This window comes from Chiloscyllium plagiosum, unplaced genomic scaffold (genome assembly GCF_037043375.1).
Source record: "Chiloscyllium plagiosum isolate Xiang-an unplaced genomic scaffold, Cpla_swu_hap1 HiC_scaffold_8, whole genome shotgun sequence".
NCBI lineage: Eukaryota > Metazoa > Chordata > Chondrichthyes > Orectolobiformes > Hemiscylliidae > Chiloscyllium > Chiloscyllium plagiosum.
This window is the reverse complement of record NW_028270146.1, coordinates 53,203,444-53,229,989: the sequence shown is the minus strand read 5'-3', so window position 1 is coordinate 53,229,989 and position 26,546 is coordinate 53,203,444. Positions and strand designations below refer to the sequence as shown.

At 40.5% G+C, this 26,546-nt stretch overlaps 1 protein-coding gene across 3 annotated transcripts in view; it reads left to right on the top strand.

The window, feature by feature from the left end:
- The window catches only part of nin (ninein (GSK3B interacting protein)), a 190,257-nt gene that overhangs the window by 114,407 nt on the left and 49,304 nt on the right, over window positions 1–26,546 (top strand). For all 3 annotated transcript variants that reach the window (XR_015757905.1, XM_087989848.1, XM_087989847.1), the window contains exons 5-10: window positions 1,318–1,360; window positions 9,109–9,299; window positions 19,943–20,083; window positions 21,331–21,498; window positions 21,669–21,805; window positions 25,989–26,129. Coding sequence is in view for 2 of the 3 variants with exons in the window: in XM_087989848.1 (XP_087845974.1) it covers window positions 1,318–1,360; window positions 9,109–9,299; window positions 19,943–20,083; window positions 21,331–21,498; window positions 21,669–21,805; window positions 25,989–26,129 (821 nt within the window). In the remaining variant the exon portion in view is untranslated. The remainder of the gene's footprint in view (window positions 1–1,317; window positions 1,361–9,108; window positions 9,300–19,942; window positions 20,084–21,330; window positions 21,499–21,668; window positions 21,806–25,988; window positions 26,130–26,546) is intronic.

Genomic DNA, 26,546 nt, shown 5'->3' with positions numbered 1-26,546 from the left:
AAAACAAGCTTGAAATGATGTAGCTAATAATTATGTGTCAACATCAGTAGATTGGTATCTGGACTCCAGAGAGAATTGACTGTACTTAGATACATCAAATATTGTTTACCTTCATCACACAACTATTTGTTAGAGTCTCAATCCGTATTGTTGAATTTTTTTATGTATAGTGAGTGAATCTTGGGCAATTTCCTCTTTCACCAATTTTTACTTCCTACTTCTTAAAAACAACTCTTTTGCAAACTCATCCACAGCTTCCTAATAAATGGATATTTACAATCATCTGATGAAAAAGATTTAAATAAAAGCAAAATACTGTGGATGTTGGAAATCTGAAACAAATACAGAAAATGCTGGAGAAACTCAGCAAGTCTGACAACATCTGTGGAGAAAGAAACAGAGTTCATGTTTTGAATCTGATATGACTTCTTCAGAACTGAAGAAACATTAACTCTGTTTCTCTCTCCACAGATGCTGACAGACCTGATGAGTTTCTCCAGTATTTTCTCTGTGTGCTTGATGGTAAAATTTTATTTTTGCACACTTGGCAGTTAAATCTCTGCAAAAATCACTAATGGAAGAGTGCGCTGGGTGCCACCCCATGCACTTCAGGAAATGCCCTACAAATTGCTATACCCATGAATGTCTAAAAATGGAGTGAGTTCTTGTAAGTTATGCTTCTCTTTTCAGCTAAAGCAACAGCCAAGGCTCATTCATAACACTGTCACCTCTGAATCAGAGGGTCAGGAATTCAAGCCCCACTCCAGTCAGCACATAATGAAGGCTGGCACTTCACTGTTGTACTGAGGAAGTGCTGCACTATCAGAGCTATTATTCTTCAAATGAGACTTTAAACCAAGGCTTTGTCTGCCCTCCTATTTGGTTGTAAAGATCCATTGGCAAGATTGGTAGAAGGTTCAGGGTCTTCACTTGACATCAATATTTATCTGTCAACCAGTATCTCTTACATATTTTTTCATTAGTGTTTGTAGAAATGCGCAGTATACAAATTAGCTGCCATCTTTCTTACAACAGTAACTACACTTCAAACAGTTAATTCATTGACTATAAAACTGCGGTGGGATATTCTGAGGATATGAAAAATACGTGATAAATTCAATTTATTTTTCAAAAATATGGCAAGATTGGAGGTTTAAAGTTTTCTCATGTCCTTGATAAATATAGTCTTTGTCATATTATCCTTTAATTTTTATCACTGAGCCTTGTTATGTTCACATATTTTAAAATTTTGTTTGTGATTAATATAAGTATAAATTACATTTCAAATTATTTGATTTAGTATTTTTTTATTTTTAGAAATGGAAAGCTTCCACAGAAGGTGAAGAATATGAAGCTGAAGGTAGGGATGAACTGCAAACTTAAAATATCTTGTGAACACGAAGGTTTAGTTCATTTTTTAAAGCAATGCATACTTTTAGTATTTTTAAAAACTGAGCTTCTCTGATAGCCTAGTCAGTTTGTTTTGTGAGTAACTGAGGTGTTCAGACCAGGAGCTTCAGAGTTTGACCTGTAGTTGTTGAATTAACTGTGGTTAGCTGAGATGAAAGTAGGGTACCATTTAGGCTGAGTACTCCTGGGCCAGGGATCTTACCCCTAATCACTGGGTGAGGTCAGCATATGACATGTTGTGAGGACATAATTCAGTTCAGTTGTGATGTCCCCTTGAATTAGATGCTGAGCTGCTGCTACCCAGAACTAATTGGATCCATTATCCACCAAGGAATCAACAATTTCAGTATGAAAGAGTAATTATTGAAGGAGGTGGGGAAATTCCCACCTGACATATGCTGTCAGACTGTCCCATAGCATTGACTATCCTTTCATACCTAAGTGTATTCAGCTAGATTTTCTCTTTGTTTGGGGAGGGGGGTGGGGGTGAATGTCTTTAAGATTGAGACTCCACAATCCTATTCCAACCATTAACAAAGCCAACCAGATCAAGTACCAATGAAACGCTAAAGTGGTAGCCTGGCAGATACTTGGCCAGTCAGTTCCTACCTGCCCTGCCCTGCCTGAGGTTGCTGGACAATCAGAGGCTAGCAATCCCTATCAAAGGTGAAGCTACATTGAAGGTTTTGACTGCTCTCTGCAGACCAGGTGCAGCAGGGAGGCAAGTAATTTTGGCGTGAAGTTGTGGTCACAAGAAGCGAGGGATAGGAGGCAAGAGCAGGGTTAGGCTTTCAGCAGCAGCTGTCTGCACACCATCTATAATTCCAACTGCCCCAGATTGAGACAAATCAATGCATTCCTCTCACCCATCCGGCAAGCATGTAGCAGTCAGAAAGATGGCCACTGGGAACAAAGTTAACAGGAAATTTTGGGCTGAGGCTCTGAAGTGCTTGTTAAGGGCCTTAATCAACAACAGGTCAGGATGATTGACTGTGAACCTTCCCACCTAGGACTTAGTGCCTGAAGTGGCATGAAGGCAGCCATTATGTCCACTAAATGAATTGCCATTCTCCCCAATCCAGGGAAAATTCCAGACCTTCAGGTCTAAGCCTAGATGGTAGAGGTTGGTAGGCCTCTTGGTTTGTCTGTCCCCTGATCAGTGGTACTGAAGCCCATTTATAGCAACCCTGTCTGCTTTTGCTGATATCAGCTAACTCAGTACAAATGGAGAGAGATGCTGTTGACTGGTCTGGACAAGAACCACATCTTGTAATTAAATAGTCAGGGTTTATTCTTATATATTCAATAGATGTTTCATTTTACAAATTACTTTATGTAATAAATGGTAACTGATGATACAAGTGAGCTTTGACTTCATTAGTCAAAGTCCATTTGGAATTTGCCATATAAAATGGTGAATTTTATTCACGATAGTAATAATGGATTTTTGGTTAACTCTGAAGTAAAGATTGCTGTGTGCTGCTCAAATCTGGACATTATGGAATACAAATGACACACATTTAATGAACATTTGCTGAAATTTTCTCATTCACCCCAGCCAAGCCTGTGTTTCCACGTTGTTGATTAAAGAACAGACATCTTTGGGTGAGAAACAAAACAGAAATTGATGAAGAAACTAAGTAGATTTGGCAGTATCTATGGAAGGAAAGCAGAGTTAACATTTTGAGTTCAGTGGCCCTTTGGTGGAGAATAGATTGTATTAAGATGCAAGAGTATAGTTTGGATTAATTGTGAATTCCTGCATGCCTCTCAGAAACTCAAAATAACGGTATGGATTTACATGAGGGAGTGGTGTAATATTTGACCAATCTCTCCCCAGTAGAAAAGACAGACTTTAAAAATAGTTTTCCCACAACAATAACCCCCTAGGAGCAACGTAAACAAGCTCAGACTCTAAAGGAAAGAAGTTTCATCCTTGAGAACTGATTGGCCAGCAGTCATCTAGTCCTAGCGGTGCTATAATTAGTAGTGGCCAATGCTGGGGCTGCAGGGAGTCATGGGAATGCAAGAGATTGGGCTGTAGGATATAGGGAGGCACAAAGGAACGGTTGACCCTGATATGCACAGAGCATCTTTGCCCCTCCCCAAAAGAGGAAACACTTTTGTACCCAAGCCCAAATGGGAGTCAACACTCACCCCTCCCCACCCCTTTCTCCCTTTTAAACATTGGTAAAAAAGCAGGCTGGCCTCTTTCATCTGCCTTTCATTGCTCATTATATTTCTGGCAGCAGATGCTGAATTTAGTTGGTGAGCCAAGTAACCCACTTCTATAACCAATCAGTGTCCAATCTAGGTGAGTGCTGGGTGTAAAATGAAAGATGAAAAAAATATTCAGATCGTGCTATTGATATAAACAAATTCCTTGTTCTGGGTTTTAGGTATATCTTCCTGCCTCCCCATGTACATATTGGGGCATTGCTGTGAATCGTGCAGTTGACAGCAATGACAGTCACATTGCTGTTGTCCATTAAGATTTTGCCAACCTAACAATAATGCACATTTCCTCTGGGATACTTCAATCTGGGCTAAAGAAGAAATGCATAGTGCAGAATCTCCCATCAAACTTTAATGAGTGGAATAGAGTCAGGAGAACACGAGCGAATGCCCCCCCCTGCCCTCCATTTGTTTAGTACTTTTTTTATTGTACAAACTGCTAAATCTCTGTAAGCATTTAAAATTCCAGTTGTTTAACAGATAATTGAGGATTAATAAATGGGCGCATGAATTAGTGGATGTTGCTTCCCAGGTGCATGGATCAGGGATGTCTCAGATTGGCTGCAGAACATTCTGAAGGGGGAGGGTGAACAGCCAGTTGTCATGGTACATATCGACACCAATGATATAGGTACAAAATGGGAAGAGTTAGAAGCCAAGTTAAAAAGTAGGACCCCAGGTAGTAATCTCAGGATGGCTACCAGTGTGACGTGCTAGTCAGAGTAGAAATGAAAGAATAGGCAGATTAAATTTGTGGCTTGAGAGATGATGCATGAGGGACGGGTTCAGATTTTTAGGACATTGGGACTGGTTCTGGGGAAAGTGGGACTATTACAAATTGGATGGTCTATATCTAGGCCAGACTGGAACCAATGTCCTTGAGGGTGCTTTTGCTAATGCTTTTGGGAAGGATTTAAACTAATGTGGCAGCGGGTTGGGAACCAAATGAGGAGATTTGTGGACAGAAAGGAGGTAGTAACTAAAGTCTGTGAGGAACTAGGTAATGAAGTCAGCGTGACTAAGGGGAAGAGTAGGCAGGGAGCAGATGATGAACACAAGCGGCAGGTAGTCTGAGATGCATTTGTTTCAATGTGAGAAGTGTAGTAGGTAAGGGAGATGAACTTAGGGATTGGATTAGTACCTGGAAGTATGATGTTATTGCTATGATTGAAACTTGGTTGAGGGAAGGGCATGATTGGCAACTAAATGTCTCTTTATATAAATGCTTCAGTTGGGATAGACAGGGAAGTAAAAGGGGTGGAGGAATAGCATTACTGGTCAGAGGATGTCACAGCTGTGCTGAAGGAGGGCACTGTGGATGACTCAAGCAGTGAAGCAATATGAGCAGAGCTCAGAAATAGGAAGGGTGTGGTAACATTTTTGGGGTTGTACTACAGGCCTCCCAATAATGAGCATGAGATAGGGGTACAAATATGTAGAGAGATTATAGAAAGATGTAGGAGCAACAGGGTAGTGGTGGTAGAAGATTTTAATTTTCCAACCATTGAATGGGATTCACTTAGTGTTAGAGGTCTAGATGGAGCAGAATTTGTAAAGAGCATCCAGGAGGGTTTTCTAGAGCAGCATGTAAACAGTCCAACTCGGGAGGGGCCCTACTGGATCTGGTGTTGGGAATGAGCCTGGCCAGGTGGTTGAAGTTGCAGTTGGGGATTACTTTGGGAATAGCGATCACAATTCTGTATGTTTTAGGAAACTCAAGGACAAAGACAAGAGTGGTCCTAAGGCAAGAGTGCTAATTTTGGGGGAAGACCAACTATACCAAAATTCAGCAGGAGCTGGGGAATGTTGATTGGGAGCTGCTGTTTGAAGGGAAGTCTACATTCAATATGTGGGAGGCTTTTAAAGAGAGGCTGATTAGAGTTCAGGTGAGATATGTTCCTGTGAAAATGAGGGATAGACGATTAGCAAGGTTAGGGAACCAGGATGACAGATGAAATTATGAGACTAGCTAAGAAGAAAAAGAAAGGTCTAGGCAACTGAAAACAGAAGAATAACAGAAGAGGCTTTGGAAGAATATCAGGAAAGTAGGACCATTCTGAAACAAGTAATGAAGAGAGCTAAAAGAGATCATGAAATATCTTTAACAAACAGGGTTAAAAGAAGTCCCAAAGCCTTTAATTCATATATAAGGAACAAGAGGGTAACCAGAGAAAGGTTTGGCCCACTCAAGCACAAAGGAGGAAAGTTATGCATGGAATCAGAGAAAATGGATGAGATTCTTAATGAGTATTTTGCATCAGTATTCATCAAGGAGAGGGACATGATGGATGTTGAGGTTAGAGATAGATGTTTGATTACTCTAGGTCAAGTTGGCATAAGGAGGGAGGCAGTGTTGGGTATTCTAAAAGGCATTAAGGTGGGCAAGTCCCCAGGTCTGAATGGGATCTATCCCAGGTTACTGAGGGAAGCGAGAGAGGAAATAGGCGGGGCCTTAACAGATTTCTTTGCACACGGGTGAGGTCCCAGAGGAGTGAAGAATTGCTAAAGTTGCCCCCTTGTTTAAAAAGTGTAGCAGGGATAATCCAGGTAATTATAGACCGATAAGCCTGACGTCAGTGGTAGGGAAACTGCTGAAGAAGATACTGAGGGGTAGGATTTAATAACATTTGGAAGAAAATGGGCTTATCAGTGATAGGCAACATGGTTTTGTGCAGGAAAGGTCATGTCTTACCAACTCAATAGAATTCTTTGAGGAAGTGACAAAGTTGAATGATGAGGGAAGTGCTGTAGATGTCATATACCTCTCATGATTTTGTAGACCTCAATCAGGTCCCCTCTCAACCTCCATCTTTCTAATAAAAATAATCCTAATCTACTCAACCACTCTCCATAGTTAGTGCCCTCCATACCAGGCAACATCCTGGTGAACTTCCTTTGCAGCGTCTCCAAAGCATCCACATTCTTTTGGTAAGGTTCCCCATGGTAGGCTGATGAGTGTATTATCTAGATGGATAGTGAACTGGCTGGACAGCAGGTATGGAATTGAGTTTCTCAAAATGGACAACTGTGACCAGTCATGTTCAACAGGGATTTGTGCTGGGACCATTGTTGTTTATAATATACATAAATGATTTGGAGGAAAGTATAAGTGGTCTGATTAGCAAGTTGGTAGATGACACTAAGATTGGTGGAGTAGCAAATAGTGAAAGGGACTGTCAGAGGATGTAGCAGAATATAGTTAGATTGGAGAGTTGGGCAGAGAAATGGCAGATGGAGTTCAATCCGGGCAAATGCAAGATGATGTATTTTGGAAGATCCACTTCAAGAGTGAACTACATGGTAAATAGAAAAGTCCTGAGGAAAATTTATTCAGAGAGATCTGAGTGTTCAGATCCATTGTTCCCTGAAGGTGACAATGCAGGTTGATAGAGTGGTCAAGAAGGCACACGGCATGCTTTCCTTCATCAGATGGGATATTGAGTACAAGAGTCAGCAGGTTTTGTTACAGTTGTATCGAGTTAGCCACATTTGGAATACTGCGTACAGTTCTGGTCGCCACATTACCAAAAGAATGTGGATGCTTTGGAGACGCTGCAAAGGAAGTTCACCAGGATATTGCCTGGTATGGAGGGCACTAACTATGGAGAGCGGTTGAATAGGTTAAGATTATTTTTATTAGAAAGATGGAGGTTGAGAGGGGACCTGATTGAAGTCTACAAAATCATGAGAGGTATAGGCAACATGGTTTTGTGCAGGAAAGGTCATGTCTTACCAACTCAATAGAATTCTTTGAGAAAGTGACAAAGTTGAATGACGAGGGAAGTGCTGTAGATGTCATACAAAATCATGAGAGGTATAGACAGGGTGGGTAGCAAGAATGGGAGACTCAATTACTAGGGGTCATGAGTTCAAGGTGAGAGGGGAAGAGTTGAAGGGAGATATACGTAGTAAGTTCTTTATGCAGAGGGTGGTGGGTGGCTGGAACGCGTTACCAGCAGAGGTGGTAGAGGCAGGCAGGATAGCATCATTTAGGATGTATCTAGAGAGAATGGACAGAGAGGAGAGGGTTACAGATCCTTAGAAAAGAGGCAACAGGTTTAGATAGAGGATCTCTATTGGTGCAGGCTTGGACAGGCAAAGGGCCTGTTCCTGTGCTGTTATTTTCTTTGTTCTTTGTACTTATAGCCAAAATGTTAAGTCATGTTAAGGGTTCAGATGGAGGAACAGCAAGAAAGGGAAAATTGAATAAGAAAGGACCTAACTTATTTGTTTCTTGCCTCCTTGTAATTATTCTGCATTGCTCATTCATGGACTGGCTGTCCGTTCCATAAAGACGTGGTGTTGATTCCTTGCTGAGTCATTCTTGCTGAGTAATCCACCGATCATACGTGAGACAGTTTGTCTATATGATGATTAGGATGTTGCAGTATTCAAATTCAAGTCAATACTGCCCTCACCCAATACCAATAAATGTATTTCAAAGCAGGAATTAGTTGCCAGTGAAGTGCAGAGTTTCTCTCCTCTGTGACTGAGATCACCAATTAGTGCCCCGCCATTCTAACTGAGATCACTTAATTTGCCATAGAAAGGTTGTCAAGGTTGTAACTGATGACTCTGTATGAATCAAGAACCTATATTATTTGCCATTATTACATTTGTATGCACAAGAATAAAGGTGGTGAACAATGTAACAATATTACTCTGGGACCACTTTACAAAATGGGAACCCAGATGATGAATTGTAAGTTCTGAAAATTGGAAGTATAAATTTGGTTTCAAATCCATTCATCTTGTTTCAGCTTGGTTGAGATTTACTCCAGAAACACGTGTGAATCAATCAATTGCTTCACTACGTGTGTATAGATTCAGATTCCATGTATGACTCTGGCTCTATATATATGTACTTGGTAATGCAAACATTATGATTGACTGTCACTACTTGACTATCACTTAGGTAGAGGAATTGGCTGAGATAGAAGAATATCTAGAAACAACTTTACAAACTCAGAAAATGAAAACAAATTTAGATTTTAAATTTCCACTTTCAGATCTTGGTTTTTATAATCCAGCTCAATATTTCTTCAGAGGATAGAAGGTAGGATGCGCTTCAGAGGGCTGGATGGGCAGCCTCTATGGGCAGGATGGCCTCTATCTGTCATGGACTCATAATAGATTAACTACCTTCTTAAACATTTTGATTCTTCTGAGACTTCCCTTGCCTCATGATAGTTTTTTTGGTTTACATAGTGCAGTTAAAAACAGTACATTGGATTGTCAAATGACAAGCTAGAGTGGAAAATTAAATGTGATTAAAGTATAGAATTACAGTGGTTATCATATACAACAATAAATAGCCAAATAGGTGGCCTTAGCAAATCCATTCTAATATCCTTACTCCAAAAGCACATTTGTGGTTGATTATTAATGTATCCTTTTTTTGATCTTTCATTGACTTTATTTTCAGTATGCAATAAGCAAGTAGAAAAATGATATGTTTTTCAGGTCAGCTGAGATTTTGGAACCCGGATGACTTGAACACTTCCCAGTGCATGTTTGATGCTGACCCCAAGTACATTGAAGAACGACTTCAAGCAGTTTCCGAAGAACTCGGAGTCACCAAAGACAGCTACTTGAGTAGCAAAGAGCTGATCTCTATTTGTGATCAGTGTGGACTTCAGAATGTAGATGCAGAGGTGAGGTCATCTGAGTTGTATGCGGTTTTGGTAATGGATGTATGAAAATGGTTTTGAAAGGTTTTCAATCTTTTTCCAAGGAGTATAGTTTTTTTATTTTAAATGTAAACAGAAACAATACTAAGTTCCATTTCCAAAGATAAACTGTGTACTTGTTCCCCACCAAGCAGATTATCAACTAGTAAGTGATAGATCACTTCTGATTTCTCTTGTCAGATATGGACAAGAATTACTTGATTTCTTTCCATGAATACACGTTTTTGTTTCCTCCCCATCCCTTTAGACACTTCTGATTGTAATACTCTGTATAGCTGTGAGAGTCAACAGTGAAACTTTGATGCAACACAATTTCTTCATTTCAGATGTAACCATTTGCTTTCTTTTTATTTGTTTATAAAGATGTGGGCATAATTGGCTACATTGGCACATATTGGTCACCCCCAAATTTTCCTAGAGAAGATGGTAGTGAGCTGCTTTGTTGAACCACTGCAGTCTTGGCACACAAGCATGCCCACAGTGCTGTTAGGAAGGGAGTTCCGGATATTGTACCCTGTGACAGAGAAGCAACACTGATATATTTCCAAGGCAGGATGACAAGTGGCTTGGAGAGGACCTTGTAGGTGATGGTGTTCTCATGTATCTGCTGCCTTTGTCCTTCAATTTGGCAGTTTTAGTTGGTTTGGGAAGAGCTGTTGATGTAGTTTTGAGTTACTGCAATGCACCTTATAGATGGTACACATTGCTGCCACTGTGCATCAGTGGAGAATGTTGAAGGTGGTGGATGAGGTGCCAGTCAAGCTGACTGTGCTTTCTTAGATGGTGTCAGGCTTCTTGAATGTTGTTGGAGTTGTGCTCATCTGGGCAAATGGAGAGTATTCCATGACACTCCTGATTTTGAGATGGTAGCTATGTGTTGGGGAGACAGGAGGTGAGTTAATTGGTAAAGATTTCCTAGCCTCTGACGTATTCTTGCAACTACTTCATTTGGGTAGTTCTTCGTCCATTGTAACACTAGGATATTGATAGTAGGAGATTCAGCAACTGTGAATCTGCAGCATTATTGAACGTCAAGAGGTGATGATTAGATTTTCTCCTGAAGGAGATGGTTACTGCTTTGCACTTTGTGGCAAAAGTATTATTTGCAACTTACCAGCTCAATCCTGGATATTGTCCAGGCTTTGCTGCATGTGATCATAGACTGCTTTGGTATTTGAGGAATCATGCATTGTTATAGAATCATACAGTACAGAAACAGACCTTTCAGTCCAACTTAACCAGTTATCCCTCTAAACCTTTCCTATTCATGTCTAAATGTCTTTTAAATGTTGTAACTGTACTTGCGTTTATCACTTTCTCTGGTAGTTCATTCCACATACAAACCATCCTCCGTGTGAATAAATTGCCCCTCAGGTCCCTTGTTAAATCCTTCTCCTCTCACCTTAAAAACATGACCTCTAGTTTTGAACTCCCCACCCTAGGAAAAAGACCTTTGCTATGAACCTTATCAATGCCCCCATGATTTTATAAACCTCAATAAGGTCATCCCTCAACCTCCTACTCTCTAGTGAAAAAAGGTCCCAGCCTATCCAACCTCTCCCTATAAGTCAAAACCACAAGTCCCAGTAACATCCTTGTAAATCTTTTCTGCACCCTGTCCAATTTAATAATATCTTTCCTATAGCAGGGTGACCAGAACTCTATGCAGTACTCCAAAATTGGCCTTACCAACATCCTGTACAACAACAACATGATGTCCCAAGGCCTATACTCAATGGTCTGAGCAATGAAGCCAAGTGTGCCAAATGCCTTCTTTACCAACCTGTCTATTTGTGAGGTAATTTTCAAAGAATAATATAGTTGAATCCCGAGGTCTCGCTGTTCAACAGCATTGGGTTTTGCCATTAACTGTATAAATCCTGCCCTTGTTCATCTTGCCAAAATGCAGTAGCTTGCATTTATCCGAATTAAATTCCATCTGCTACTCCTATGCCCATTGGCCCAAGTGATCAAGATCTCTTTGTAATCATAGATAACATGGCACTGAACATTGTGTAATCATCAGCAAACATCCTCACTTCTGAATTTTATGTTAGAGGGAAGGCCATTGATGAAGCAGCAGCTAAAGCTGGTTGGGTATAGGGCACTATCCTGAGGCAGGTCTGCAAAGATATCTTGGTGGTAAGATGATTGGCCTCCAAAATTTCAATCATCTTCCTTTGAGGCAGGTATGAATGCAATTAGTGGAGTGTTTTCCCTGATTTCCATTGACTCCAATTTAGCTCAGGCACCTCGATGTTCAGTTCATTTGTCCCATACTTGAACCAAGGCTATAATGAGGTCAGGAACTGAGTGGCCCAGTCGGAGTCAAACTGAGCATCAGTAGGCAGATTATTCCATTGCAAGTACAAATTGATAGCCCAGTCAACAACCCCTTTCATCACTTTGCTGTTGCTAGAGTTTAGACTGATAAAGCAGTAATTGACTGGGTTAGATTTCTACTGCATTTTGTGCACAGGATGTATCCAGGCAGTTTTGTACACTGATGCTTAGATGCCAGTCTTCATGATGGAACAAAACAGTTTCCCAGGGGGCACAGCAAATTCTGGAGCACACATCTTTAGTACAATTACCAAAATGTTGTCAGGGCCCATAGCCCCTTGCTATATTCAGTGTCTTCAGCCATTTCTTGATATCACATGGAGTGAATCAAATTGGCTGAAGACTGACATCTGTAATGCTGGGAATGTGATACAGACATAGGACCAGAAGTTAAAGATCATAAAAAGGTTATAATTTAAGTTCACCTGGATACATATGTACTTATAGTATGTAAGCTCGTCACTGGAATCTAGAAAACTTATAATGTTTTCTATTTCTGTCAGGTAAATATTGATTTTTGAAAGGAAAGCTGTATTTGTAATGATTTATACTGACCAATTTGAAATATTTTATTATTATAATTGTTGTTTCAAAATTGTATATTAGTAAAAGCTGATATATTTGTGTGAAAGCCTTTGTGGATGATTTGTGAAATTTACATTTTTTTCAGTCAGCTTGTCTTAGGAGTTCTAACTCATTGCAATAATGTCTGTGTGTTTAGATCAAATGTGGGTTTATATTAATTCCACTGAATTGCACAATAACAGTTGATAGTAAGAAAACGATTTTCTTGAAACATGCTAGAAATGAGGGTTATACTGTAGCTTTAGTACACATCATGCTGGAATATTTTTGCCCAAAGTCTTTTTCAATGTGCTATAGCATACACTGCCTCACTTTATTATCCCTCCTGCTGTGTGTTTAGATGAGAAATGTTTCAGTGTGTCTTCTAATTGTTTTCAGTGGAGCCTGACAGTTCCAGTGAATAAAAAGCTAAGGTATACAATCCACCTGGAAGTTTTAAATAAAGCTATTTACACATTTTGCTTTTTTCAGGAGGATATACGAACTTGACAATTTTGAATTGCTTTCCAAGTCAGTCATTTGAAAATGTTCAAAATGATTCTTGAAAATAAATTTTAGAAATTGAATGTTATCTTAATATGCTGAATCTTTTTCAGTCCTTTGTGCACCCTATGCACAGAAATGCATTTTTGAAATGGATTATTGGAGAAATGTAACATGTAGTTGTCTTGCTTTATTGAAGTGCTTCTAAAGATAAAGTAAGCCTTTGAAAAATACCTTTTATACTGGTAAGATCAAAAAAAGCAAACATCAAGGTTTTTGATTAAGAAATCTTCTGAAGCTGAAGGATGCAATCAATATTCAAAGCACTTGTCTATTTATTGTATAGGTGTGTCACTCATATAATGTTAAATGATGATATAAATTTAATTCACCATGTTGGTGTGCTTTGAACAATTTAAATAATATACTTTGGCAATTAACTTGAAAAATTGATGAAGGAAATGCTGTAAAGCCATGGGTAAAATGCCATCTAGTATTTAAATAAACTAAATGTCGAGTGTTTTTGGGATCAGTTAATTGATTTGTTTTTGGGTGTGGGGGGGATGCTAGTTAGTGGTGGTTTTGATTTTTTTTGGTCTTCCTATTTGGTCACTTTTCTCCTGAACGGGGAATAACCTATTTCTGCCCAGCAACCTGCCTTCAAGTTTGCACATTTAGACTGTTGAAATCCTGTTAGGGACTGTTAGCATTTAAAGAAGAAGCATGGAAACCAAATAATTAACTGACAAAATTGCTACAAGATTTCATGATTTTAACTAAACTAAACTTGATTGCATATATCAAGATAAAGTAAACAAAGCAAGCGCTGCTAAACCTAACACTATAGCTTAAGAAGACTTGCACTTTTAACTCCTTTTTTTTAGTTCTTCCAAGAAGTTCCCTTAACTTACAAAATCCTGATGATCTCTTCAATCTCCTGGTACCAACACAGAGGGTATGCATACCCCTCCAGAATTTACATGAATTCTCTGTTCTTCATAAAATCTTTAACTTTTGTAACAAATTGGGGAATAGCAGGGCTTCATTTCCAGTACATTACCCCAGTGAGGTGGACCATCCACAAACCATAGGAATATCTTACAAACTATATTCTAAAACAGATAAATTATGGACTAGATATTTGCAAAAAAAATCAGCTAAGATTAAAATTGGAATTGACTGAGATCCCTCCCTCTGAGTAACTTATTGAGACCATATATTAAAAATAGGAATGTGGTCTTTAAACATCAGTACTACTGTAGATGGAGAGCTCAAAATATGATGTTGTGAAATAGATTGTACAGATTAAGTGAAAATTAGTTCTGTAGATATATATATATATATTTATAAATATAATTATTAAATGAGAATTACTTGCAAAATAATTATGGCAGCCTTCAGTGATTTCAGGAAGGATGTATCCTGCCTGAAGAATTCCTTGAGGAAATGATCTTATCTGTATAAAGCCCAGCCTTCGTAATGTTACTAAACATTCAATAATTTGCTCACCATCCACCATAATAAAGGCTGCTAATCAGGTCAGAAGATGGGCATTTAGGGTAACACTTCCAAAACATTTAGGTAGGGATGGGAAATAAGAATTTCTCATTCGAGGATGTATGTTTTCCATGGTATATGGGCATTGCTGGCAAGACCAGCCCAACTGCCTATTTCTTACTTCCTCTGGAACTGAGTGATTTGTTAAGACCATTTCAAAAGGCAGTTAAGTTTCAACCACATTGCTATGGATTTGGATTCACGTAAAGGGAGACGAGTTGAGAATGACAATTCTCTTCCCGAAGTAACCTTAATGAACCAGTTAGATTTGTACAGCTATCATCAATAGATTAGCTTTTAGCTTCAGATTTTATTGAATGCTGAGGTAGGATTCAAATTATTGTCCCCAGAACATTTGCCTTGGTTTCTGGATAACTGGACCCGTGACATTACCACATTGGTTTTTCATAGTAAAAGGTAAATTGAAATCTGATCTCAGGAGGATACTTACACAGGGAATATCAACTAATTTTCCCTTCAAGCTGTGATATTTATCGATATCAAGAGCCCAAAGGAAATTCTGGAGGGAAGCCAATAGTGAGGTGATGAGACTTGATCTCAAGCAGGGTCCACAGAGTCAGCAGAGGGAATGGCAAATTGAAATTATGTTTTACAGGAGAGTAATACGGGCCATTTGGGCTTGGTTGTCATAATGAGTCTTCACAGAAGTGCCAAGAGAGGCACACATGGCAGTGGCAGGCTTATTCCAGAAGCGTAAAAACCTGGTACAGCAGCAACCAAAGCAGCAACGATGAGGAGTAATGAAAGTTTGAGTTAGGGAATTGGGAAGGTAGAGATGGAAGAAATAAAAAAAACGACATGATGATAGAAGTGACTGGTCTTGGATGGATAAGAAGAAAAGTAAAAAAGCGAAACATCATAAATAAGTTGACATAGGTCTAGAACAGCAGCTAAAATACACAATGTGATTGGATAAAAGCTTGAGTAAAACTCCAGTGACATCAGCCTGGTTACATAAAGAAAGGTAAGATCTTACAGTAAATAGAAGATAGATCAGAGGTAACAGAAAAAAGTCCCAGAGTTAAAGGTGGAAGTTCATTGAGATAATATTGACTTTAAGATGGAGTCAGCTCAGAGACTCTATCTAAGTTTAGAGATAGATTTAGTTCAGAAGCTGTTACGAGATAAATTATTAGAGGATGTACTGTCAGAGATTGTTTTGTGAGCTTGATGATGCAGGAGGGATACAAAGACCGTTTTCATAACCAGAGAGAAGGTGATAAGTTTGGAGATGCCATAAAAAGTAGAATCAGCCTTTCCAGTGCAGGACGTAACATTCTGGCCATTGTACATTGAGTCATGGAGTGCATTGATAACTAGCTGGATCGTCCCTGAATTCACATCGTTGCAAATGTGTTGGTTTGGTTATGTCGGTTTACAATAAAGGCCATATGGTGAACGGTTGATGTTTGCATTTCATACGCAGTACTATTTCAACAACTTTCAATGAATTATCCTTGTGATTGCCTAGTAACCTGGGAACACCAAACTTTATCTTTCATTTGTCAAATTTAAATTTTAGTTTACTTTTGAAGTCTATTACCTTTTCAGCATCATCTTTTTGGCCAGAAATATCTTGGGATACTCAGCACAACCTCTTAACATTAATATTATAGCAAATCATCAACAACTCATTTCTCAATGTGGGGAAGTTCTTCAACAGACATTAGGTTGCTAATTTCCATATGTAAATAGCCTAATGCCTAACCTCTGTCTAGGGCACCTGAAAGAATTGTTGCAGTAGTAGTGAACAGTGCCTGTGCAGATTGATGTGTTTTTCAGGTAATCACATAATGAATGCAATTTGTATCCCATAAGTTTTGATGAATTTCTGATTCAATATGATGGAAATCATCTTAAGAGGGTGTGTGTTGCAAAAATGAGATTATTTTTAACTCGGTAACCAGGTTATTGCAAATAATGCAAACCTGTGCTCATGCAATTGTCAAACAATCACATTGCAAAGTATGGGATGTGCTTTATTCAGATCAAAGTGAAACTAGAATGCTTACAATTGTTATTTTTGAAGACTTCTTAGGACTGCTATATGATGTACAGACATAACATTTTAGATGACTTAGCCTTGAATAACTTCCTTCATTTTTTTAAATTTAGCCTATTTTTCGAATGAACCTGTTCAGAGATGCTGTTATACAGTTCCAGAACAGGTGGGACCCGAATCCAGGTCTTTTGGTTCAAGAGTTGGGACACTACCACTGCACCACAAAAGTCCAAATAATTTCTTGACAACTTGTAATTTAAATTGATTCAGCTGTAGGATATTCTTATAAGGATAATTAAACAAGGAATACCATCATCAATGCATCATGGGCACGTTCAAATGTTGATTTAATTTGAAATGTTTTCATTTGTAATATTTTTTTCATGGTAGGAATGTTGGCACCCCCTAGTGGTTAAAACAGAAGCTGGTCAGAAATGTGCTGCCCTGATTCCTGATGAAGGGCTTTTGCCCGAAACGTCGATTTTACTGCTCCTCAGATGATGCCTGAACTGCTGTGCTTTTCCAGCACCACTAATCTAGAATCTGGTTTCCAGCATCTGCAGTCCTTGTTTTTACCCTGCCCTGTTCACACGTCAACCTGCTGCCTCCACAAAATACCACGTAGACTTACTCTGGAATCGGCACCTACTCAACATTGTGATTATTTTGTTTCTTCAAGAACTCCTTTACATTCCAATGCAGGTTATATTCTAAACTAATTCAGCAGAATTGTACAAACCAGAAGAGAATATTAAACAGTAAACATAGATGCACAAAATGCTGGGAAATGGCACAAGTTAGAAAATAGAAAGTTAATAGGTCGAGTTGGAGTAAGGGAGAAAGTAATGAAGTGTGCATATTTGTGAATGCACAAAATATAGTTAGTAAGACTGGGGACTTACAGGCGCATATTGCCTTATTGGTAATAACAAAAACTTGGATCAAGAAAGGATGGGTCTGGGTATTAAATATTCCTGTTTGAAAACAGTTGCACATGCAGAGATCACTGGATGATAAAGGGGTTGGAAATTAAGTGAAAGAAGAAAAAGTGTGCTTATGTCAGGTATCAGGCTGTTAAGTACAATTGAGTACCAAATTGGGTACGAAAGATTCAGAAGATGGGGTGAGAAACCAAATAAAAGAAGCAAAGAGGAACTATGAAAAAAGGTTGTCAGCTAATATGAAAGGCAATCCTTATGTCATCTTCAGCCCATTAATTACAAGTCAGTCATTTTTACTTCAGTCAGGTGAGGGGTTGGGGTTGTGGGGCACATATGATTTGTGGTATGGAGAGTAAACCTTTCAGAAAAAATATCTTTATGATATAATTAATAGTCACTTGGAAAACTGTCATTTGATTTGGAAGAGTCAAAAGTAGTTGTGGTAAATTCATGTTTAACTTGCCAGAGGTTTTGAAGATGCAATAGAAAGGCTTGATTTGGGGAAGGCTTTTGCTGTGATGTACATGGACTTCCTAAAGGTTTTCAGTATGCCACATTACAAACTTGTGATGAATGCTATATGTCATGGAATAACAGGAACAGTATAATTTGGATACAGAATTGGTTTTGAAATAGGAAACAGACAATAACATTGGCTGAAAGAAAGTTTGTAGTAAAGTTCTCTAGAGGTTGTATTGGACCATGCTTTTCCTGATACATAACTGATCTAGGCCTTGGTTGGTAGAGGCAATTTTAAAGTTTGTGGATGACACAAAACTTGAGAAAATTATTAACTGTGAGGTGAACAGCACAAAACCTCAAATTGACACATTGATAGATTTGATGGGTAGGTTGCATTTCTGCACATGGCACTATTGGAAGGATGTGACTGCATTGAGAGAGTGCAGAAGAAATTTAAGAAGTTGGTTCCAGAGAGGTACACTATGAGGAAAGATTGGAGAGATAGGGACTGGTTTCCTTGGAAACGAGAAGGCTAAGAGGAGACTTGATGGAATTCTTTCAGGTCTTAAGTGCTCTGGACAGAACAGATAGAGGGAACCTGTTTCCAATCATAAATGAATACATAACCAGAAGGCACAGTTTTAAAGTGTTTTGCAAAAGAAGCAAAGGTTTAGGGTGAGAGAGGAAAGATATAAAAGAGACCTAAGGGGCAACATTTTCACTCAGAGGGTGGTGCATGTGTGGAATGGGCTACCAGAGGAAGTGGTGGAGGCTGGTACAATTGCAACATTTAAAAGGCATCTGGATGGGTATATGAATAGGAAGGGTTTGGAGGGATATGGGCTGGCTGCTGGCAGGTGGAACTAGATTGGGTTGGGATATCTGGTCGGCATGGACAAGTTGGACTGAAAGGTCTGTTTCCATGCTGTACATCTTTATGATTCTATGACAAGATGAAAGAAAGCACACTGTGAGTAGTTAGAATCTGGAATGTACTGCCTGGAAGTGTGGTGGATGTAAGATTATCTGAGGCATGGAAGAGGGCATTGGACGACTATTTATTTAGAAACAATGTGCAGAATTACAGAGAAAAGACAGGAAACCGGCAGTAAATTGGAAGGATTAGAGAGCCAGTACAGATGACTGGCCAAATAGCCTCTTTCTGCACTATAAGAACTCTATAATTCTCAATATTTTATTTTCGTAAAGTACAATCCATGGGATTGACCCTATACTTGCTAGTGGCTAAGATTTTGGTTGATCCCAGTATGTCTTCCTAATATGGTTCGGGACAAACAAAACTGCAGATGCTGGAATCCAAAGTAGACAGGCAGATTCATTTTTGTTATGTTTCTATGTAAATGGATAAAATGTATTTATTTTTATAGAAAATATAATCAATGCTGCAAATAGCACAGCAAAAATAATAGAACAGCTCATTTTATACTGAAGATAATTAAGTTAGAATATTATTCAAATCAAAGTCTAAGTTATAGTTTCCCGGGTTTCTTACTTTTGTTTTAACAGTCCCATTGTGTTTTTGTAAAGTACTTCTAGTTTAAGTTTCTTCAACACAAATTTATTCCCCATCAGAGATTAATGTTTAGATCTGCCAGTGCTCTCCTTCAGCCAGATTATGGTGGTTTATCTGGCCTTCAGGATTAACTCCTATCAGTCAGCTTTCTTTTGGTGTTTTGTCCCTGCTGGTGGAACAACTAAATAGCAACCCGGTTTTGCAACTCAGTGGGGACAAAGCTGTATTTTGCTACTTCGACGTAACACCACAAAGTCTGAACATGCATCATTGGGTTATCATTATTAAGAATTTTTACTGACAGAACCTAATGCAGAGGCCCCAGTAGTTCACAAACTCATTGTAAGAGTGAGACAATAAACAGATCAGCAAAGATGTAACATGAGAAATGCAAAGAATAAATTATTACATAAACTCATGAAATAATGACTCTGACTCTAAATTCATGGCTATTTTGATCTTCTGAGCAAATTCAGAGTTTTATTGAGTTAAACTATAAAGTGAAATCATAATATCTGAAAGCAGGATCTTCTGCATTTGTGATTAAACATAGTAAGTTAGAAAATAGGAATAAAATATATGTTTTAAAGAAGCTACGTTTTTATACAGCTACAGAATTTGTTACCTTTGTTGGTTTTTTATTACATTGAGATTTTGAACACTTGATTCTGTATTATAGATTCTGGATGACATATTTCAAAAACTAGATCAAGATGGATTAATGCGTCTTGAAGATTTCATTTATGCCATCTTTAAAAAATCAACTCCTTCATCTGCTTCCACTCCTTACAGACAACTAAAGAGGCATCACTCTCAGCAGGTAATGAAGATAGCTTAGATAACTGAATGGTATTTCAGTGGTTTCATACGTGCATTCAGTTGGACTGACTTTTCAGTTGATATATTTTTTAAAACATTAGTTTAACTAAAATTCCAAGATCACTTTCTCACTCCGCACTTGATATCATTTCACTGAAAGAAGAAAATCTTTTGTCAATACTTCCTCATTATCGCTTGATCAGGTTTTTGTCGATACTTCCTCATTATCGCTTGATCAGTTTTTCCTGAGTTCACCACCTCTGCATTCCTGAAGCCAAGCCACTCATCTAGTCAGGAGTGTGAGAGTGTATCTATACATGCTGAAATATTTAGATCGTTTATAATTAGCCTAAAGATTCAACAGATAAGTGGAAGAATAAAGAAAGATGAGTTTGTAAATGGAAAAAAGTTAGGAGGAATGGGGAGCAAAGGCAAGGAAAAATTATCTAAACTTGAAGAACGTTGACAATATAATTGGGAGATGTGGGTATGAACAACCCTTCTGTAAACCTGGGTCCCAATTTTCATTTACTAAGTGGAGGTGATCTAAGCCTTTGCTTTCTCAGACCCTTCTAATAGTTTGAAGAGGTTCTGATGAAGAGTCAATGGACTTGAAACATTAACTCTGCTTTCTCTCCATAGATGCTACCAGATCTGCTGAATTTCTCTAGCAATTTCTTTGTTTAAGATTTCCAGCATCTGCAATTTTTTTTAATATATAATAGTTTTCATGGAGTTGGTAGTCAAACAAGAGAACTAACACAAATTGCATTCAGTGTATCAGTGAAACAGGTTAATGGGATTAAACATTTCTCTATCCTACTAAGTTTGAGAATTTGGAAGTTCTGGTTATGCCAAGCTCAATCTTTCCTCTCCCAGATGCTGAAATTTCTGTCAGTGCAAATGGGACGGGAACTGTGGAATGAAACATTTACTTCATTTAGACATGACAATTTCTAATGGTGTGGGATTTGCACCCACAGTAGATCTGGTAATTAATCATATGGTGATGCCTGGGAATCTATGTCTTCAGTTCCTCATTTGCTTCTCCAGTGAACTCCTTGGTGAGAGGGACAGATGCTGAGACCAATGTCATTTCTGTATGGGAGTTCAGATTCATATAGCAAGGGTAAGGGGGAGGCTTTACAGCACATTTGGAAGGCCAGCTAAACAGGTCTTGTTGCTAAGTCACAAGTTCAAATCAGTAAGTAAAGTCACTGTATTTTTCTTTTCCTGTTCCTGGGTTAGCCGTTTGATGAAAGCGGCCGACGCACTGCTACCCCATCTGCTATGACTAGTACTATTGGCCTTCGTCTATTTTCATGCTTGGACGATGGGACAGGTTACACTTCAGCAGATCAGATCTTGGATACCTGGCAAGATGAAGGAATTGAAAATGGCCTTGAAATTCTAAAGGTATGACAACAGATGAAAATCTTTGGGTGAAAAAATGCTTAATTGTACAAACTTGTTTACATTTTATTATGATCGCTATGAATGGATGTGAGAATTACATGCCTCTCATTAATGGTGATGTGCTTGCTGGATTCTACATGATGGCCAACATAAGTGCTCACTGTTTACAGACCTTGGATTTTGATCTGTATGGGAAGGTCAACCTGACAGAACTTACCCTGGCTTTGGAGAACGAGCTCCTGATAACAAAGAATGGAATCCACCAAGCTGTTCTGGCCAGCTTCAAAAATGAGATTAGACATTTAAAGTAAGTCAATTGTTTCTTTTTTTTTGTAAGATAGAATAAAAGAAGGGCCAGTTTCCACACTGTAAGTAATCTAATCTAATCTAATCTAAAGAATTCTTTCACATTTCTTTTGCATATGCCTGCACTTTTCTTTGTTCATATACTGATTTATGGACACTGATTACATTAGTGTCATTGTATTTTTAGCTGATCCAACTTCTGAAGCCTGATATAGGTGAGCTGAATACTTTCCTACTCATTTCTCTATTTTACTTTTTCTTTCAGTTTATTTTTGTTTGAATTTTCTTTCTGGTAGAAATACAGGGTGGAACCTTATCAGGCCCTAAGTGATGTGGGCTTTGGCGAGGTGAATGATAGAATCGTGAGAGAAATTCATAAAGGTGGCCTCACCTTCATTCCCCTATGCTCTCGGATTAACGAGTTCAACACGCGGCGTGACATCAAAGAATTCTTCTGCCGCCTTCGCCTCCGCGCCTACTTCTTCAACCAGGATTCTCGCCCACCCTCTGACAACCCCTTCTCCCGGCTCCAACACACCCCATCCACCTGGACACCCCATGCTGGCCTCTTACCTGCCCTCGATCTCTTCATAGCCAACTGCCGCTGCGACATTAACCGCCTCAACCTCTCCACCCCTCTCACCCACTCCAACCTCTCACCCTCGGAACGTGCAGCCCTCCACTCCCTCCGTTCCAACCCCAACCTCACTATCAAACCGGCAGACAAGGGAGGTAGTAGTTTGGCGCACCGACCTTTACACCGCTGAGGCGATACACCAGCCTCCTACTGCCCTCTTGACCATGACCCCACCTCCCACCACCAAACCATCATATCCCAGACCATCCATAACCTCATCACCTCGGGGGATCTCCCATCCACCGCCTCCAACCTCACAGTCCCACAACCCCGCACCGCCCGTTTCTACCTCCTGCCCAAAATCCACAAACCTGACTGCCCCGGCCGACCCATTGTCTCAGCCTGCTCCTGCCCCACCGAACTCATCTCTGCATACCTCGACACGGTCCTGTCTCCCTTAGTCCAAGAGCTCCCCACCTATGTTCAGGACACCACCCACGCCCTCCACCTCCTCCATGATTTTCACTTCCCCGGTCCCCAACGCCTTATCTTCAGCATGGACATCCAGTCCCTGTACACTTCCATCCCCCATCACGAAGGATACAAAGCCCTCCGCTTCTTCCATTCCTGGCGTACCAACCAGTACCCTTCCACTGACACCCTCCTTCGACTAACTGAACTGGTCCTCACTCTGAACGACTTCTCTTTCCAATCCTCCCACTTCCTCCAAACCAAAGGAGTAGCCATGGGCACCCGCATGGGCCCCAGCTATGCCTGCCTCTTCGTAGGATATGTGGAACAGTCCATCTTCCGCAGCAACACTGGCACCACCCCCCACCTTTTCCTCCACTACATCGATGACTGTATCAGCGCTGCCCCGTGCTCCCACGAGGAGATTGAACAGTTCATCCACTTTACCAACACCTTCCACCCCGACCTCAAATTCACCTGGACCGTCTCAGACTCCTCCCTCCCCTTCCTAGACCTTTCCATTTCTATCTCGGGCGACCGAATCAACACGGACATTTAGTATAAACTGACTGACTCCCACAGCTACCTAGACTACACCTCCTCTCACCCTGCCCCCTGTAAAAACGCCATCCCATATTCCCAATTCCTTCGTCTCCGCCGCATCTGCTCCCAGGAGGACCAGTTCCAATACCGTACAACCCAGATGACCTCCTTCTTCAAAGACCGCAATTTCCCCCCAGACGTGATCGACGATGCTCTCCACCGCATCTCCTCCACTTCCCGCTCCTCCGCCCTTGGGCCCCGCCCCTCCAATCGCCACCAGGATAGAACCCCACTGGTCCTCACCTACCACCCCACCAACCTCCATATACATCTTATCATCCGTCGTCATTTCCACCACCTCCAAACAGACCCCACAACCAAGGATATATTTCCCTCCCCTCCCCTGTCAGCATTCCGAAAAGACCACTCCCTCCGTGATTCCCTCGTCAGGTCCACACCCCCCACCAACCCAACCTCCACTCCCGGCACCTTCCACTGCAACCGCAAGAAATGCAAAACTTGTGCCCACACCTCCCCCCTTACCTCCCTCCAAGGCCCAAGGGATCCTTCCATATCCGCCACAAATTCACCTGCACCTCCACACACATCATTTATCGCATCCGCTGCACCCGATGTGGCCTCCTCTATATTGGGGAGACAGGCTGCCTATTTGCGGAACGTTTCAGAGAACACCTTTGGGACACCCGGACCAACCAATCCAACCACCCCGTGGCTCAACACTTCAACTCCCCCTCCCACTCTACCAAGGACATGCAGGTCCTTGGACTCCTCCATTGCCAGACCATAGCAACACGACGGCTGGAGGAAGAGCACCTCATCTTCCGCCTAGGAACCCTCCAACCACAAGGGATGAACTCAAATTTCTCCAGTTTCCTCATTACTCCTCCCCCCACCTTGTCTCAGTCAAATCCCTTGAACTCAGCACCGCCTTCCTAACCTGCAATCTTCTTCCTGACCTCTCCGCCCCCACTCCCACTCCGGCCTATCACCCTCACCTTGACCTCCTTCCACCTATCACATTTCCAACGCCCCTCCCCCAAGTCCCTCCTCCCTACCTTTTATCTTAGCCTGCTGGACAAACTTTCCTCATTCCTGAAGAAGGGCTCATGCCCGAAATGTCGATTCTCCTGTTCCCTGGATGCTGCCTGACCTGCTGTGCTTTTCCAGCAACACATTTTCAGCTCACATCTCGACATCAAGATCACCTTGCCACACATTGTTCACCTTTTTTATGTGGTGTAGTGAGATTCCCACCAGACAGAGGAATGTTCCTAAGTAATGCTCATTATTGCTTGTTAAATGCCTTGTTAACAGCCTAACTTGCCACCGGGTGTGATCTTGTCAAAAATCATTGTACAAACTAGCTGTGAGGAAACCTCAACATGGAAACTACGTACAACTTGCTACTTGCTCCAAATAAAACCTCCATTTCAGGCATACACTACGGACATTGGCTACGTGGATGTTGGTATCCAACGTGTGCTAGTTTCTGCAAACCTTATGGCATTTCTCTGATCCATTTACAGGATGCTTCATGACTTCAATTATTACACCTCAGGCCAGTCTAACACCCATTGCTTTAACGCTGCAGCAAGAACACTGTATGATCACGGGCATGCACCTAGCCTGTCATCAGGTCCAGATCGTGTGCTTCCTGACATTGCGTTTACTTACTCTGAGCCTACCTGGATGCTCACAGCATCCCTGCTGTACATTACCTTACCTTGCATTTTCGTATATTGTCCCTTCAGCCAGAGATACCAGGCTCATATTACTAGTATCTTACTATGCCATGTAGCACAAAACAGAGTCAGGAAGCTTGTCATCATTGTCAGCAGGCTTCAGTCCAGTCAAGAGTGATAACTATTGCTCAGGCTTCCCAGTACTTTAAGTCAACAGCAACTTATGAGACCAGTCCCAGTTCTGCTCAGGGCAATCAGAATCAAAATCCTCTATTGATAAGCAGTGAGTAGCTGGAAGATGGGTGGTACACCTCCAGTTATGACTCACTGTTGTATTGTGAGCTGTTTTCCTCCTGGACTGAGAGAAATTGCAGATATTATGGAAGATGAAAGTGGGTGGCACAGCTGTTACTGTTGATTTCTGAGTGGGTTTCCCAAATGAGTAGGCACGCAGAGGGCATGCTGGGTGAGTGGTATTACATGTTGGGTTGGGCAAGATGGTATAGGCAATAGAGAGCGTGGTACAGCATGAACCTTGGTGGAAGTGGATCCAATAACAGAGAGAGTGAATGTGAGGTATTGGAGAGAGAATGGTGGTACTTAAACTGGCAGAGCAGAGGAGGTCATTGACCTTCTTGCAGTGATGGGCATTCTTCCAGATGGCTTTGACTGCTGTAACCTGGATGGCAACAATGAGGGATCACAAAGCAATTCTGTTAAATCAATTACCCCTTTACTTCAAGAAATTTAAATAAACCAAGTACAGGACACCCCATAACATCCCTGAAATCATTACTACTTTCTGTACAATGATTCGTTAACAAAAAATATTTAATTTCATTTGAGTACATTGTTTTCATGAAGTTTATCACAATTGCTTCTTCTTTTAGGGAACGTGTTGATCAGGTTTTAAGAGAAAAAGAAAAACTTCGAATCGACTTAGAAAAAGCGGAAAAACTGAAAAATTTGATGGCTTCTGAAGTGGATGATCGCCATGCTGCTATAGAACACCTCAATGAATGCAATCTCCGGTACTTAACATCTTTTGTGACTATAGTCCATGCAGCATGTTTTACCTTTAACAGTTGAATTTAGTTTTGCATTTATTATGCATGAATTACAATTGTATTAGGATGGTTGATCAGTTATTTGCAAGGGAAACTCACACCCATTGCCATCCAGAAGGACAAGGGCAGCAAATCCATGGGAATACAACTAACTGCAAGTTCACCTTAAAGACATACACAATTCTGACTTGGAAATCCATCACTGTTCCTTTGCTGTTGATAGGTCAGAATCCTGGAACTCCCTCGCTAACACCGTTGTGTGTCTACCTACACCAAAGGAGCCATAACCTGAAGAGGGCAGCTCAGCACCACCATCTGAAAGGCAATTAGGAACAGGCAATAAACACTGACATAGCCAGGAAAGTCCCCAAAACCCTGAAT